Source organism: Bactrocera latifrons, unplaced genomic scaffold, assembly GCF_001853355.1.
Source record: "Bactrocera latifrons isolate USDA-ARS-PBARC rearing strain unplaced genomic scaffold, ASM185335v1 scaffold_758, whole genome shotgun sequence".
NCBI lineage: Eukaryota > Metazoa > Arthropoda > Insecta > Diptera > Tephritidae > Bactrocera > Bactrocera latifrons.
This window is the reverse complement of record NW_017537443.1, coordinates 56,050-74,500: the sequence shown is the minus strand read 5'-3', so window position 1 is coordinate 74,500 and position 18,451 is coordinate 56,050. Positions and strand designations below refer to the sequence as shown.

Sequence of the window (18,451 nt, the reverse complement as noted above, 5' to 3'; positions counted from 1 at the left end):
TAATGACAAAAATACAGAAATGTGCGAAGAAATGTCAAGGCACATTTAACGATTAGCTATAGCTTTTGTTTATGAACAAAAATTTTGCCACAAACATAAAATAGATACATTATCTTTAAATACTAGACCTTCTGTACTGTTCTTAGTTAACATTTGTCATYAGTTACTTTACTTATGTTGGCGGCATTGTAGCGGCCATTAATGTGATGAGTCTCCACTTCCGTTCCATTCTTTCTTTTTGGTGTAGAATAAAAATCTGTAAAGATGGGTCGTATGCACGCTCCTGGGTAAAAAATCGTTTTTAACTGTAATTTATAATAATTTTTACGCAAATCTATTACTTTAACAGTGTATTATTTCCTTGTGGTTTATATTTTGTATGTAAAAGTTTTAATAGAAGATGMTGTTGCGTAAAAATTTTATGTTGCTAGTACGCCCATGTGGCGTTTGCTGGTTTACTGCAATCTTCCTTACACTTGGTGTTATATTTACTAATTAATGATTTCTTCTTTTACAAATGTCACTTATGATTGTTATTAAACAGTAAGGGTATTTCCCAATCAGCGCTTCCCTACAGACGGACGGTGCCTTCATGGCTGAAATTGAATGCCGAGGATGTGAAAGAACACATCAAAAAATTGGGCAAAAAGGGCATGACTCCTTCCAAAATCGGTAAGTATAACATGAGACACAAAATTATAATTGTGGGGCTCTGCTAATTTCTTATTTGTGCTACAGGTATCATTCTTCGTGATTCGCATGGTGTTGCGCAGGTACGCTTTGTCAATGGCAACAAAATTCTGCGTATTATGAAATCTGTTGGTTTAAAACCCGACATCCCTGAAGATTTGTACCACATGATCAAGAAGGCTGTTGCTATCCGTAAGCATTTGGAGCGTAATCGCAAGGATAAGGATGGTAAATTCCGTTTGATTCTGGTTGAGTCAAGAATCCACCGTTTGGCTCGTTACTATAAGACAAAGAGTGTTCTGCCACCCAACTGGAAATACGAATCCAGCACCGCTTCGGCTTTGGTTGCCTAAACAGATACTTCGGTGATCTATATTCGTAGGGATGTTTCGTTTTTGTATTTAAAAGTGAAATAATAAAAAAATTTAAAATACAACTAAAAGTGTGCAGTGATTGTTAGCTGAAATTGGTATAAATTGATAATTWCTACAMTYGGAGTAATCGTAACTGAAATGGWCTCGKATTTTTATCCAGCCAATGAGTGAAGTAGGCAGCATTCCTCAGAATTACTTMAGCAATGTTTTTTGYCACTTCAACAATAACCAAAGYAGCGAAGTATTGTGTTTGAAATCAGTGTTTATTATAAAATTAACTCTTGGCCGTATCGGAAACTAAGGGTTTTTAATACAAGAAAACTCACTCGCACTTGAACTAAAGGTATTTGGGAGTAACGGTAGTTACATTCCCTAAATATTTTCAAATAGTTCAAGTCAAACAATAATTATATTCAAACTTAATAGAAATATTTATATAAAACAATTATAAAGGTAAGCTACCATTAAATCGATGGATCAGTTAAAAATATTAWCAAAATAGCAAATATTGAAGAAAGAAAATCCTATCACACAAAAGTCGAGTATAACTGCTTATGGTTAATTTATTTTTCTTATATAGTATTATAATGATTAATGTTTCATACATCTAAACCCCAACCAAGATACTTACGTTGAACCTTCAATACCCCTTCACAAATCCGTGCCCACGACAGTCGGGTCTACGAAAACCGGAACGGACCCGGATTGTGCTTCAAACGAGGGCATGAATTTGATCAATAAATTTCTATTGCAGCTAATTGCTATAGTGATCCGATCTGAACAGTATATTCGGATATTGTACCGTTGCATTGAATAACAACCTACGCTAAATTTAAAAACTACCGATAATTTGCCATCACTATTGAAATTGATTTGTCGATCGATCGATATGATTATCGATAAAATGTTTATATTATATGTATGTATAAAGCGCTCTAATTATTTATGATGAATAAAGGGAATAATCGCTGTTTTATTTGAGTAAAATTTAAAATATATGGAATAATGTTCAAAATAACATAATAAAGCAAGTTTCAGACACCGATAATTCAACACCTACTGTAAAATCATATTTCAAAAGCTAAAAAGTATATATATATATATACTATTTAACGTGAAACTAACACAATCAATGATCAATGAAAGAATATGAAAAAAAATTAAATTAAAATAAGTCCAATAGGTCAAACAAAAACTGAGATACTCTTTAATATTTATAGCATATTTGTTCAGTGGCGCACCACAGTATATGTTGAATCAGTTTGGCGCTTCAGTTGCTTCCGCCGATGAAATTACCGGCAATGGGGCTGGTTCGTTGTTATTTTCGTGAGTATTTCTCTTTCAGTATTCTCTGTGTGCGGCTGCTAGAAAGATGTGTACGCGGTTAAATTTGAAAAATTTGCGAAAATAAGAATAGCTACTTTGCTGATTTCATAATTTTTTTTGGTTTTTTGTTTTCTTATTTTGGTGTATGATGATTTTCGCGAAAAAGTATATACATATCTTGAAACAAAAAAACATATTTACGTATATGTAGTAAATGCAGTTTTACGTGTTGGTGAAAAAAGGGACGAGGAAACGGAAGTGTGGAAAAGCACTAGTTTAGTGCAATTTGTGACAGTTATTGATGTAAGGCGAAATAATAATAAAACAACAAATAAGAACTTACCCATTTTGGCTAATGAATACGTAGTACTATGTAGTTGCGATTATATCCATAAGTGTTTGCCATTACTTGTAGGTGTGCATAACATTTGCCGGGTCYATTGCCAAAAAACATTTTTCTATATCGTCAATGGTTTTGTGTTATTTCGCTTCTGCTTTCTAAGTAGACAGTCTGTTTGTCTTTAGTGGTGTGTCATTAGTTTCGCCGTATGGTGCGTATTATGTGACGTGCTAATGTGATAAAATCATTTGGGTTTGCATAAAATTGCTGAGTTCAATTAATGGCATAAATTGAATAACAAGTAGAAAAAAGTTAAAGCGCAATGCTGAATTATCGAAAAGTGGAAATAAAATTGCTAAATTTAGAGTGAAACATCATTATTTGGTCAAACCGATTTACATACATACGCACAATTAAATCCAAYTGAAATTGGTAGAAATACACTAAATAATCATATTAGGGTGTTACAACCAATTTGCACGTTAAAGTGTTGATTTGTGTTTTCCTTTGCAAAAAATTGTGGTTATTTCTTTCGATAAGAATGCAATTGGCAATTCGCGTTTGGTTATTGGTCGCTATCGCTTTGATTTTTAGACACATATCTATGTATATGTACATACTAATACATAATAAGTAATGTGCTCACGCCATCCTCAACGAATTCTTGTGARGCGTAGCCGGCACTGCATGCGCCAATGTCTGTTTCGCTGACCGCACACAAATGGAAAATGTGTGGAAATCAGTGAACATAATTTTTTCTTATTACTTTTTTGTCCAATTTATGAACGTCAGTTATCATATTTAAATATGTATTCGTACACAAGTATGTACATATGTATGTATTTGCAATTGCGTGAATGCATAACTTTAAGCATGTGAACCAAGTATACATATACCATATCAACATATTTGAGTCAATATTGGGTTGCTTCAATGTTTCCACTTAATTTGCTGTCAATTGAAATCAAGCGGTAGCGGCAGGTAACAAATATTGTCTACAAAAGAGTGTAGGACAACAATACTTATGCAGCCGTCCAACGGCATCGCATATGTATGTACATATGTATGTCTGGATGTATTGTATGCATGTACATAAATATACTACATAGTTCTTTTAAAACTTGTATTCACCAAGCGGTGTCTGCAGTGATCATAGTGCTGATTTCTAAGAAAATATTCGCAGAACAATCGCGAGAATGCAGTTTAATTTGATTTGAAGTGGTGACTTCGAAAAAAATTAGAATAAAATAAAAATAGTGCGTAACCGATTTACAGAAAGTAAAAGCAAAATAGTTTGTGCAAAAAGGAATCAAAGTGCATGAAAACACGACGAACCCACAAATAGAACACGTAAAAACATAAAAAAGGTAAATATGCTAGTAAATAATATACATACATGTATGCATATGTATGTAATAGTATATAAACATATTAAAGTGTGAAGCAGACATTCCACCGCTTAACTGAATTACAACAATTCATTGTATTCAATACTAACTGCAAAATACAAAGAACACAACTCACTTCGTCATTTYGAAGATTCTATTGCGAAATGAGGGTTGGTGCTGTACATACAAACATATATACATACCACGTTTGTATAGATGTATTGCGAAATGAAAGTGAATAATTTTACTTAAGTAGTTTATGAAAGGAGGCTAGAAGAGTGAGTGCACCCATTAAATACATTTTATTTATTATTTATACAAACATGCATATATTGTACGTATGCATGTACGAATGTAAAATATTTACCGTTATCATTACTGTTAACAGCTCTCAAATATGACAAGTGCATATATTGACATACATATGTAAATTAAAGAGGTAATGGAAATATTGGAATTCTTGCAAAAATGCAATTACTTATTTCAATTTTGCGCTATCGCTCAAGTTGTCTATTCATTACATATTTTATTATTTCACTAATAAGATATATGTACATACATATGTACATAAAACGCRTATACGCATGACACTTGGAATCTTTTCTTCAGCCATCAAAGTATACTTTTTTTACAACTTCCTAAAAAGAAGTTCTATTAAATGAAATTTTTAATAATATTTCCACTTCAAACTGCAATGAAATCAGTGAAGAACAAATAAATGTAATAATCAGTTAAATTAAAAAGTGATGTCAGCCCAAAAACGCCAGATTTCAAAGTTTAGAACACAGTGCGTCATGAGCGGAAAACCAAAACTATCAAACTTTTATAGTATTTGCAAACATACGCATACAAATTTCTGCCCCTTTTGTTGCCGGATCTCATGTTGTTGTTTCCTTTTTGGTATCAGCAGAAAATATTCCTAAAGTAACTTAGAAGAATGCTGGCGACTTGACAGTTCTGATTGGATAAAAATGCGCTTGGGTTCCGGTTACATATTATATGTATGTATGCATGCATGTATGTGGAGCCAACGATTCAGATCTATTAAAAATTTCATGAAATTTATAGTTTGGCAAAATTAATACCCATTTCCTATATTTTTTAATTTATAATATTGGTACAATTTTATAGCAGAAAAATACGTGTGAAAAATTTCAGATCGATACCTCAATTTGGCGCTATAATTTATCGAATATSCTTAGCGCATTCRCACATRTGTACATAGTATGTACGTACGATAAAAAATAGCGTAAAGCCAAAGGTGTTTTAATGCTAAATATAATACTTTAACCGGCCGCAAGCCAAATATACCTTAGTATGGTATATATTTTATTTACTGCGAAAGAGTTGAGCATTTGTTTGTTTACATTTGGAAAAATTAAAAATTGGAACAACTGCGGTTTGATTTATTTTTCTCCCTCAAATTSCGTAACGCACACATAGAGCGTATCAACGCAATGAATTTATATTAGAAATTGGGTAAGTCGAAGACAGAATATTCCCAAATTGATTAAAGGCACCCTTTGTAGCATTAATATTTTCGCAGCTTRATGAATTAATTATCAAACATAAATTAGGCTGCAGCAAAGTAGGTTGGGTGGTGATGACTTAAAAGTTCTGTTAAATTCCGAAACTAATTTTTTGTGAGCATTTTTTTGAGGTCTGAGAATATTAACAAGTGACTGGTGACCAAAACTGTASTAAGTATAGGGTGAATGCAAATAAGTTGAACACAATTTTCCAAAGGTTTCCAGTGTTATTTTGCTGGATCTTAAWTGCTTTAATGGAGCAGACCGATTTTCTACCTTGGCTGGAACTTWCAGGCATTCGCCAGACAAAGTTGTTAAAGGGGTACCTTTCGAGGTACAAATTCCGGCTATTTGTCGTATTTTATACTGGATACTGTAAACTCAAGAAGCACCTATTAACATGGACTGTACATCAGTCTGTAGATGCAGAATCCAAGCTGTTGGATCTATGTATCCGATTAAGGATGACATCAGTCAGTCAGTATGTTGAGTTGTGAGTCGTTGTGACAGATAGGAGAAAACAATAGAACTGAAATCGTGGGACAAAGCTTAAATTATACAATTGAGCTTGTATTGCGATGCAAAACTTAAGGGATCGTTTCAGTATGACCCTCCGAAAATTTTTTACGATTTTTTTTTTAAATGTTGAAATTAACTAATCTGTCCGTTTTTTTGTAAATAAACACATTTATGACGAATACAAAATGATTTTTTTTATGTTTAGTTTTGGGTGTGTAATAGTTAAATAAATTGTTGACTTTATTTTTTTTTTTTTTGAGAGAATATCTTTCCAAAACTCAACATAGATTATTGTCCAAATTAATTACTGAACAAATCTTGTATGAGAACTTTTTTGTCAAGGGTAATAATAAAGCTTATTTACCACCAAAGATAAAGTTTTTTCTTGTTTATGAGTGCTCTTGTGTTAAATTTGTTATTACCATCGCGTTGATCAAGAAGTTTATTATCAAAAAAGTATTTTATTGCGAAAAAATTGCCATAGGAGTCAACGCGTGAGCGTTGCTATGGTACTTAGTTTTTTTTTTTACTTTATTCACCACACAGACTTTTCTAGGGGGTATACAGAGGCACCTATTCTTGGTATGGCATATAAAAATGTATAAGAATATAATTAAATTAATGCTGAAAACAATCATCACTCATATAACATAAATACATATATACATATGTAGATATATACGTAAATGTTTATATATATATATGTTAATTTGTAAAAAAAATTTATTGTATGATAGCACGCGGTATATTGGATATGCGCATACATATATACATATGTATGTAATAATTAATTTGATAACCAAACAGAGTATTTTACTTGCAAGTCATCGTATCGTATATTTATGCTTGCGAACGCCATATAATTTGCATATTCATCTACACCAATGTATCCATGTACATATTTACATACATTAGGGTGGTCGTTATTTCCCCCAAGTAAATTGTTTTTACAAACGTCTGGTGAATTTAGAGTTTTTGTCAAAAAATTATCCAACGTAAATTCACCAACAGTTGAAGTTGAGTATGCAAACATTACCCTACTGTATGAGCAATATAGAATTTTCATATAAGGCTCTTGTATGATTGCCAGTACATTTGTTGACATTCGGCTTTAATTGAGTTTAAAGTTTAAAGCAATGGCTTTATGGAGCCGGCAGGTAACAAGTATTGTGTGTAGGACAACAATATATACTTACATACAGCATCGCTTATGCATATATTATATTTATGAATTGTATGTATATTTCTTCTAAAACTTCTATTCACCAAGCGGCGTCTGCAGTGAGCGTAGTGCCGATTTCTAAGAAAATAAATATTAGCAAAGCAATCGTCCGAGTGCAGTTTAATTGAATAAGTGCTGACTTCGAAATAATAATAATAATAGAAAAACAAGTAAGGAAGTGCTAAGTTCGGGTATAAGCGACTATTTGCAACTYGCAAGGATTAAAGCTAGGGAACTACCTTCAAGTACATAAGGCTAGTGAATTATGTGGGGTCTAGGGCGAGTTTTCATCCGATTTTATTTATTGTGAGCACAAATGTGCATCGTTATAAGAAAAAAATGCTCTCTCAATTTTATTAAGATAACTGACATTTTRGCCGATATTTCYGGTATAAAGTGGCCTGGAAGTACGAAAACCTTGATATTGGGTATAAAGGGGCTAAGGGAAGTATTGACCGGATTCAMCCYAWTTGTARCACACACACATACATACTACTATCAGRAAGGGATTCTCTCAGAATTTCCATTATATATACATATAAACATATATATACATATATGGGGAGTAAGCGGGATTATCATATTTGTGCTAGATGAATTTCGTTGTTACGCCTTTAATGGTTTAGGAGATATGTTCAATAAGTTTATTATGGAACAGGTCCACGCATATAGGTACTTTTTCTTCTTTCTGCGATCTACTGTGCCAAATTAATATTTTATATTTTAATTAAGTGCTTGGTTATGACACTTTATAGGTTTTCGGTTAAGGGAGTTTTGTGGGAGTGGGTGCGGTCTGATTGCGGCCATTTGCGAACTCGAACCTTTTTTTGCCAAGGAACGCGCTTACCAAGTTTCAGCAAGATATCTTCATTTTTACTYAAGTTGCAGAGAGACAGTCAACTTTTCTCGTCACCCTGATCATTTATAGTATATATAGTATATACATATATAATACTATATCTATCTCGCTTATTCTCTGTAGCAACCTGTTGCAAGAGTATAATAAAAATAGTGCGTAACCAAATTAGAAAAAGTATAAGTAAAAAAGTTTGTGCCAATAAGAGAACAAAGTGCATGAAAAATACGACGAACCCACAAATAGAAACCGTAAATGCATAAAAAAGCTAAATATGCTAGTAAATAATAAAAATATGTACWTACATACATATGTAGTATATAATAGTATGTGAACACATTAAAGTATAACGTAGACGTTCCACCACTTAACTAAATTACAACAATTTGTTGCATTCAATWCTAAATGCAAAATACGAAGAACACAATCCACTTAGTCATTTTAGAGATTCTGTCGCGGAGTGATGTAAATATATATACATATAKCATTTGTATAAATAAAGTTTACCCAAGCAGTTTATGGAAAGAGGTTAGAAAAGTGAATGCACCCATTAAATGCATTTTATTTGTTATTTGTATGTACATACCATAAGTACATTTCTGTATACGAGTACAGTTGATCTTCAATAGCTCKAAATTCCCCATGACTTGCACTCTTGAATTTGTAATAGAAGTTAAAGTTCTTACAAAATTCCTTYCATAAATCGAACTTCTGAAATGGTTCAGGAGGAACAAATTCATGGTGGACGATGCCWTTGATGTCAAAAAAGACAATGAGCATCGTTTGCACTTTAAATTTGTTTATTCTTCCATTTTTTGGGCGATTAGACGCTGGCGTGTGCCACTCGGAAGATTGCCTCTTTGTCTCGGGATCATACTTAAGGCCCCATAACCCGTCAACTATGATTACGTTATTCAAAAATTGGGAGTCACYTTCACACATGTTCAAACATGATTTTACGAAATAACAGAAATAGTACGTAGGAAAAACTGACCAGCCGCTCGTTCGTTAGTTAGGARCTCCCTCTACCTAATGCAGTCGGTGCGCGGACAGTCGCGGCGGAAGAAAACCAGTCCTATTACTTTCCGGACAAGCCCTGTAACTACTATGTAGAGTCGGTAAATTATTGATCAGGCAGCGCATTGATTTATGTGACGCCTGGCAGCAAACTCTCCTTTCGGTAGTTTCACAGCTCCGTTTTTATTTGAAATTTCTTAACCATTCCATATCTTGAACATATCTGCGCGATAATGAATGGCTACATAAAAAAGAAAAAAGGGTGTAACGGAAAATTTTATACTTTTTCAACTTGCAATGATCAAGGCCRGAGAAATACCTTCAGTTGYTGACAAAACTTTATATTAAAAATGTTTCGAAAGAATTTAACATTCATTATTCGACGACATCGTGAATGGATTACAATTAAATTTAGTATTAAATTAACATACTTATACTACAGGTCATATACTCACTTGGCTTTATTACTAGACTTTGCTACGCGTTAGCGAAAATTACATTGAAGTCATCCTCAAATGATATAAAAGGTTGTCAAAAAAGTCTTGCGGTATTTTTTATTTATACTTTTTTATTTATTTTATAACGGTTTGATGACTCATGCCCAGCTCTTGACCGATGATACGGCTGCTACTATACCGGTCTCTTTCGACCAATTCAGCGATTTTATCGCAATTTTCGACGACAGGCCTTCCGGAGCGTGGCTCATCTTTGACCACCTCTACACCAGAACGAAAACGTTGAAACCATCGTTGTGCGGTGGAAATGGAAACTGTATCGGGTCCATAAAMTRCACAAATTTTATTGGCGGCTTGAGATGCATTTTTGCCTTTATCGTAGTAGTACTGTAAAATATGCCGTATTTTCTCTTTATTTTGTTCCATGTTTGCGACGCTACAACTCACGAACGACTTAAAAGAAACGACAATCAATCAAACACGTGTTAGCGCGTGAAATGAGCTTTCCAAAAAGGTATAGCAGGACCCGATGCGACGACTAGCGAAAATACCGCAAGACTTTTTTGACAATGCATAATACATGGATACGAGTATGTGAGATAAACACAACTAAAGATTTTTATTATATATTTTTCTAATAATAATWATCATACACGTAAACTTAAATATTCTTCGATGTAAACAACAACAAATGTATATGGGATATACATTACACCCACGAGTAAAGGGAATAGGTGGATATGTACCGTATGGCTAATGATTGTGTGCATACATCTTTATGGTTTATATGTATGTACATACATATGTAATATTCAYATCGATTCGTGTATTACACTTTAAGTATGAAAAGCAAACGAACGTTTGATAATTTAATTTATTTACTCCTAGGTGGACTTTGTTATAGTGTTAGTGTCTCAGTCTCAGYTTTTGAGATATCAATTCACCCTGATCAATCTGAAAAATTTTCACTCGTCTTCTCTCCAAGAAGCTGCACATTTGTGGGAATCGCCGATATCGAACTACCATAATATATATATATAGCTGCCACGCTAACTGAACGAACAAAATGGAAAACATTTTATTTCAGAAGATATCTTCAAGAAACTTGGCATACGGGAACATTTTTTTGTCAAGAGTGAAGTTAATGTTTTTTTTTATTCTGGCTGCTTATTTGTTAACGATTATTTTATGGTTACCAACGCGTTTATCAAGAGTTATCACATAATTATTTTATTGCGAAAATATTGCCAACGTGTGGGGATCATTTAGTTGCTATGGAACTCAGATTTAGTTTACGTTATTCACCACACAGACTTTTTATGGGGGAACCTATTCTTGGTATAGCATATACAAGTAAATTATATATAAATCATGTACATAAGTATATACATATGTATATCTGTTAATTTGCAAAAAAATTATTTTCGGATAGTAAGTGATTATGCGGTAATTTGTTGGGTGTCAAAACAAATTAACATACATACATATGCGTAAATATGTATGAATATAAATACATATTTCGTATGACAAACAAACAGAATATTTCATTTGCAAGTCATCGTATTATAATTATGTGGTGTTCGCACATAATTTGCATATTGTTACCTAACCTAACGTAACAGTAACTAATGCTACTTTGTACTCGGCAAATGGTTTGAAGAGAAAAAACCTCTAAGGTATTTGTATGTTCTTTGTATGTTATATATTTTTCCAAATGTGAAGTGAAATAAAACTCATTCTTTTGATGATAACAAAAATTTGGTGGTTTTGTGACCGATTTGATAGGCATTTTGGAAGATTTTCCCAAGTGTCAATAGTGTTCATATCGCTTACTTATGCTGACAAGGACGATCATTTTGAATGTTTAGTAAATTTTTTACATTTACATTATTTTTTAAAGAATATTATCTGGAAGCTATGCGGAATTTGCGCGAAGCAAATCGCTTGAATTGTCAAAGAACATATGAGTATTGGCTTTTGCATCATGACAACGTCCCTGCTCACGGATTGTTGCTTGTGCGCGAATAATTATAAAAAAAAAAAAAACAAAAACAAAAAAAAACATATTTCCTACATATGGCCCAGAACAAAATAGATATTGACTAAATAAACATATTCTTAAGATATATAATAATTTTTGAGAAAACCTCGTAACTTTTAAAGTAAATTTTAAAATAATGGTTCTATTTATTTGCTTTGAAGAAAATATAATACAAARGATTAAAAATCTGACGTTCAATAATATACACGAAAAGAATGTTTTGAAATTTTTYTATTTATTGTTTATATTTCACTAAATCCTTAAAATTCTAAAACATTTCATATAGTACCTAAAAGTCACATTTTCTATGCGATTACACGCCCCTCAAGACAAAACTTATGCTATCAATCATATTTGAAAGCTTGATGGCATGTAAGAAGTAAATAAATGTTTACGCTTATACATACATATAMATATATGTGAACATATTTACGTACATACYGTACCGGCTTACATTTATAACATTTCAAATGTATCCATGTGCATTTTTATGAACATATGTACGTTGGAGTGGGTCGATTTTGTTTTCTTCTATAAAATCKCGTATGCGTTAAATGTTCTACGGATCATTCTGAASAACGTTGCCTAAGAGACTATGGGTCTAACAATGGTTTCGAGCCAWCGATTTTTAAGACGAAGTTTAAGACAAGACAAGATATGTGATATAGTTGTCCGATCTGGTTGTTTCCGTCAAATGATCAATAGTATATCAAAACCCACCTACTTWTTAAATTTCATTCGAATATCTCAAAACCTGACAAACAAATTTTTATAATCCTCAATGAATAATCATAGATAGACCAATTTGTATAATACGATTAATGACCAGCTTATTGTTTGCAAAAAGACGTATTCAGAATTTCAAATCGATATCTCAAAAACAGAGAGACAGATGGACATGCTGACACGGCTAAATCAATTCAGATCACAACGCTGATCATTTATATACTATACATAATTAATAGAGTATGCGACCTTTCCTTGTGGCGTCAAACTTCGTGGCAAATATTATATACCCTATTCAGCGTATAATTAGCCAGATTGCTCAAAGATTACTCAGCGTTATAAGTTTGAATATATTTGTGTTGAGGTTTTCATCTGAAGTCTTGATTTATCGTGGGATGAGTCGTATGCGTTTACGAATGTAGAAAGCATGTTTAAGATAAGCTCTATGAAATTTTTATGAGTCATATGCGTTATTGATAAAACTGCCAACTTGGTGAAAATAGGAAATTGTGGTGAATACTTAGGGTAATACATACATAAAAAAAAAAACATGTCGTATTTCTTATAAAACGGTGACTAAGACATTTATAAAATCGAACTTCTCCTTCTTTATTGGCTCTACGCCAACCGCTTACGAGGGTTATACTTGTAGCTGAATTTACAACAGCGCGCCAATCGCTCTTCTRTTTTAACTGTTTGGCGYCAMTTGRAGATTTCAAGTGTAWCCAGGTCCTWCTCCACTTGGTCTTTTCGACGGAGTTGAGGTTTTCCTCTTCCCCTGCTTCCTCCGGCGGGTAGTGTTTTCATCATTTCGGACAACATGACCTAGCCAGCGTAGCCGTTAATTCGCTGAACTATGCCCATGTCGTCATATATCTTGTACTGCTCACCGTTCCATCGTACATAAATTTTCCGCARAACCGTTCTCCCGAAAACTCGTAACGCCGACTCATCAGATGTTGTCACCGTCCATGTCTCTGCACCATATGTATAGCAGGACGCTGATTCTCAGTGACTTGTAAAGTTTGGTCTTTGTTCGTCGAGAGAGGTCTTTACTTTTGGTATTAATACAAGATAGATGAAATAATCTTCGATTTCGAAGTTATGACTGTCAACAKTGACGTGGGTACCAAATTCAGACATAGCGGCAWAAAGGCAGCTGYCAAACCCAACTTTGAAATCGACAAAGATGTAGAGTATGACGATCCTCCTTTGAATATCCGGTCAGTTGTTAATTTTCCAGGTTTGAGGCCACACAGATAAGTCCAATCAGTTTGTTGCCGGTGAGYTTTAATCTTTCACACAGTACTCTCGACAGCACCTAATATGCAATGTTGAGGAGGATTATCCCACAATATGTAGTTGGCGCGAATTGCGAGGTCTCTAATCGTCTCATAATTAAAATTCTGAAAAATTTCGAAGAGTGAATAAATCAGTAGTATATAAAGTATTATAAAATTTGTTTTCCTATGGGTATGATCCAGAACTCGATTATTAAATTGAGTTTMTTATTATAGTTAAGTTTATACTGTAAATTGTGATGAAATTTTCTTTTGTAGGCAAAAAAAGTGTCAAGCAAACATAATTATCAGGCATTCGCTACTATGACGTCAGCAAAACGCACGATATTATCAATACCAACATTGCATTTGTTAGTTTGAAACGCCCTTTTGATAAAATAAAGCTGTCAGTTGATTGATATATTTTATTATGATTAAAGTTTTTTCGCCAAAAAGTCGGGGCGTGTGGTATGTTTGTAAGAAGTTCGGCGCCTACATGGATACATCTACACATGTTATTTACCTAAAGATAGATATGCAGAGTTTCGTAAACTTTCAGTATGAAGCAGTGTTTTTTACTTCATTCGCCAGTCAATAAGTGTTTGTAAAATATTATGTACATATGTACATAGTACCTTAGTTAGGCGGTTTTAGGATTTGGTATTGCATGATATTGCAATTGGTTTTTAATAGCTGCAWAAAATTGACTGCCAAGTACTTGCACACATTAAAGGTACATCAGATTCTAATAAAAAAAAAAAAAACATGACAGAAATTCTTGCTGTCTAAAAAGTCTCTATTGAAATGAAACGTTAGTCATATATGTAGTATGTTTTTTATTTTTATAAATAAACAGTTAAAATGCAATTTGGGCTTGTGAATTTRTTATGTCACAATTAATTGCAATTTATTTGCGTATTTTCTTATTGTTTCGATGCCTTTCATTTCCTCCTCGATGGTGCAAGTCAATTAAGATCATTTTCTATTTGTTACACACTCTGTTTTTCCCGTTGTTTAGTCGTTAGATAATGCTTCAGTGAGTATGATTGAGTTCCGTAATTGATTTTTCATWACATATAGTACATATTTACTTTCGGTTTTCAACCAGTGAAGACGGCTGGGACGAGTGATGCGTGATTTAGATTTTCACATTATTGTAGTTTTTAATTTGGTGTACTTATAAATAACGCTGTATATATATAGTACTTGTATATATAAATAAATAAGCCAATTTAAGCTCTAACAGTAATACACATGTAACTTATGGAACTCAGTAATTTGACCGAGAAATTGCTTGTTAATTAAGTAAATACATTATTCGTCGGATTTTATGTCAAATGTTATGAAATTGAGTCTAAGAAAAATATATTTTAAATGGAAAGAAAAAATTCTACATTACAAAATTAAGACCAAATGAAATTTTAGAGCTGTTTCTATATATGTTGACTCGTATGTTTAGGCATTTAGCCGACACCCTAGTGTTGCAATCTGTCAACTCGCAACATTATCGTACACTTTGACATTTTTGATGTTTTACATAGTCAGAACGTTCTGACATACGAGTGCTACTTGTGTTGTTTACAGTAATTTAAAATATTCATCTCTGTAAAAACCGGTATAAAATCGCGAACATTTTCGGGCGATTATTTTTTAAAACTTTCTATAATCCACTGAGCAACAGTGCATCGATGAACTTATAATTTTTGGCGATGAAGCACCATCAAGGACCAGCGTTTATTGATGGTATGTTTATAACAATSGGGGTCGTAGATCACTTCAAGACGAATTTACTGAAGGTCTTCCAAAATTAATTATTGAAATGATGTGCGCGAACTGATATTGCAAGATCGTCATGCGACCAGCATGCATTCAATATTGTAGGCATTTTTTTTATACCCTGAACAAGGTATATTAAGTTTGTCACGAAATTTGTAATACCCAGAAGAAAGCTTCGTAGACCTTATAAAGTATATAGTATATATAAATGATCAGTATGTTGAGCTGRGTCGATTTAGCTATGTCCGTCTGTCTGCATATATACGAACTAGTCTCTCAGTTTTTAAGATATCGTTTTGAAATTTTGTAAACGTCATTTCTCTTCAAGATGCTGCTCATTTGTTGGAACTGCCGATATCGGACCACTATAAAATATAGCTGTCATTCAAATTGAATGTTCTTGTATGGAAAACTTTTGCATTTGAGAAGATATATTCACGAAATTTGGTTTAGATTATTTTCTAAGACAACAATGTAATCTCCGAAGAAATTGTTCAGATCGGTTAACTATAGCAATATGCTGGCATACAAACTTAATGATCGGAATTAAATGCTTGCATGGGAAACTTCCTCATTTAAAGATATATCATTAMGAAATTTGGTCTAAGTTTTTGTTTATAGAAATAGTGTAATATCGAAAGAAATTTTTCAGATCGGCTCACTATAGCATATAGTTGGAAAACTTTCGCATTTGACGTGGTATMTTCACGAAATTTGACATGGATTACTGCTTAAGATAATAACATAATCTCCGRAAAAATTGTTCAGATCGGAYTACTATATGCTATATAGCTTCCATACAAGCTGGACACATAGTTACTAAGAGAAGTGCAACTGTGAAAGGTATATTAGCTTTGGTGCAGCCGAAGTTAACGTTTTTCTTGTTTTCACATTGGATCACACAAAATCACAACAAAAAAACGCACGCGTCGATTGGTTGAGAGAAATATTTGTTTTGTTCTCTAACATCATAACAAGCTACATATCCAACACATCACGGAGTGTGGAGATACTTCTGGCAAACTATCCGGGTAGATCCCAACACTGTCGAAATGAGCCAACATTTAAAATGTAAATAACCTCACAATTACGTCTATGCCGATATTCTGGTTTTCACTTACTGGATGTCGTAGATTATTCGAGTAAATAAAGTAAATTCTTCCCTACATTAGTGATTCGTAACAGTTAGCGGATAGGCAATACTGGCCTTAGTATATACATAGTACATAGTTYTATRTATGAATGTRCATGAATACTATTTACAATATGCYGKCCTTCCGTCTTAGCGTAAATGTATSTATGCATTTATTTGCATCGATATTCGTGATGTCAAAACTTTTYTACCGCCCCTTAAAATTGCTGAAATTGTGATACATGCGCGTCAATACTTCTACAGACAATCCGCATACTTTTGCACGTAATTATATGTATGTATGTATAGTGCAGTGTGTATGTACATATGTCTCTAGTTTGGGATTTTGGTTTACATTCGTCTCTCGGTTGGCAATTTTTGCAACAACCTRGTCATTAAATAAGTTATTGTAAGTATTTTGCTGCAACTGGAAATCGCTGTGTTTGCTTTTACATTAACACAAAGTACATGTGTCTGTATGTATACATATACATATGTATTTTACAGCAAATCTGTGCTGACGTTTTTCAGCATTGCATTGTTTATATTTTTACGGCCTATATGGCTATCGACACTATTTCATATATCATATATACATACATAYATRTAGTATATACTTAATTTTACTATTTTTCATTAATTTCAGTGTAAAACAAAATGCAATCAGTGAAAACGAACGATTTACCGGAGAATCCGCGTGAGCATGCCAATGTGTTATCAGCTCTTTCCTTTTGGTAAGTATAAATGAGATCAATAATCCGGAAAAAATGTTTCTGTCGCTTGAAGTGTATGTCTTGATTTAACTTTAAGAAATATTAGGGACGTCTTAAGTGCACTGAGCGATGCRTTGAAGTAGCCTAAATAGAACTGGCAATCTTGGTCACGGTTGAAAAAGATTTTAGATTCGTCTCTTTACTCACAGTTTCTAGGCTAATAGTATGTACAACGTTCTTTATAAAGAGAGCAAAGGTCAAGGAAACCAAAACTGGAACATTCGGGTTTAAAACAAAAGACAATAGCCTTTAAGGAATCACTAATTTTACCCGAATTTACATGACTTGGTCTAAGGAGCAGCATTAGGTCGTATTTTCTTATGAGAAAATATTTAATTTCTAAGGACCAGACGGATAATTTTTTTTTTTATTTGCACGACTTGCGCAAAGAGGAGTACGATCACCTACCCAGTCGGATTTTGAGCGTAACGGTGTGGGGAGCCATATCTCATTACGCCTCTTCCGAATTACTGTTACTGAATTCTATTTTCATTTCCCTTTTTATACTCTTGCAATATGTTGCTACAGAGTATAATAGTTTTGTTTAACTAACGGTTGTATGTGTCACCTAAAAAGAAACGAGATAGATATAAAGTTATATACTGTATATATAAATGATCAGAAAGATAAGGCGAGTTGAAGTCCGTTTGCCTGTTTATCTCTCCGTCGATCCGAAGCTGTAATAAAAATTAAGATATCTTGATGAAACTTGGTAAACATGTCCCTGCCAAAAAAGTAAGTCTGTGTTCGCAGATAAGCGTTATTGGACCATTGCCACGAATCAAAAACGTATAAGGCCATAACTAAAGCACAGGGGATCGCACTAGCAAGACGCTCAAGMGGAAAAGAAATTTTTAAAAAGTGGGCGTGGCCGGCCAACTCTTTTAATGCATATATATCCTAAACCACTTAAGCTACAAAAACTCCTCATTTGTCGRTACTGTTAAAAGCTATCAAAAGTGCAATAAATGAATGACTAAAAATGCCAGTGATATAAAATTTAATAT

The 18,451-nt window shown here is 33.3% G+C and overlaps 2 protein-coding genes across 8 annotated transcripts in view; both read left to right on the top strand.

Moving 5' to 3' along the window:
- The first annotated feature begins 203 nt into the window (after window positions 1-203).
- LOC108976374 (40S ribosomal protein S13) lies at window positions 204-1,132 on the top strand. The gene is made up of 3 exons (XM_018945427.1): window positions 204-287; window positions 545-672; window positions 739-1,132. Exons 1-3 carry the CDS (start codon window positions 265-267, stop codon window positions 1,041-1,043), a joined length of 456 nt encoding a protein of 151 aa, XP_018800972.1. The 5' UTR covers window positions 204-264; the 3' UTR covers window positions 1,044-1,132.
- A 1,287-nt stretch (window positions 1,133-2,419) lies between these two features.
- The window catches only part of LOC108976377 (probable multidrug resistance-associated protein lethal(2)03659), a 31,430-nt gene continuing 15,398 nt past the window's right edge, over window positions 2,420-18,451 (top strand). The window contains exons 1-3 of one of the 7 annotated variants that reach the window (XM_018945436.1): window positions 2,420-2,555; window positions 3,914-4,097; window positions 17,318-17,405. In XM_018945436.1, coding sequence (XP_018800981.1) covers window positions 17,329-17,405 — 77 coding nt within the window. In that variant the 5' untranslated portion in view covers window positions 2,420-2,555; window positions 3,914-4,097; window positions 17,318-17,328. Of the gene's footprint in view, window positions 2,694-3,839; window positions 4,098-4,305; window positions 4,397-17,317; window positions 17,406-18,451 lie in introns of those variants that run through there. The other 6 variants (XM_018945435.1, XM_018945434.1, XM_018945433.1 and 3 more) reach the window with 6 other exon arrangements.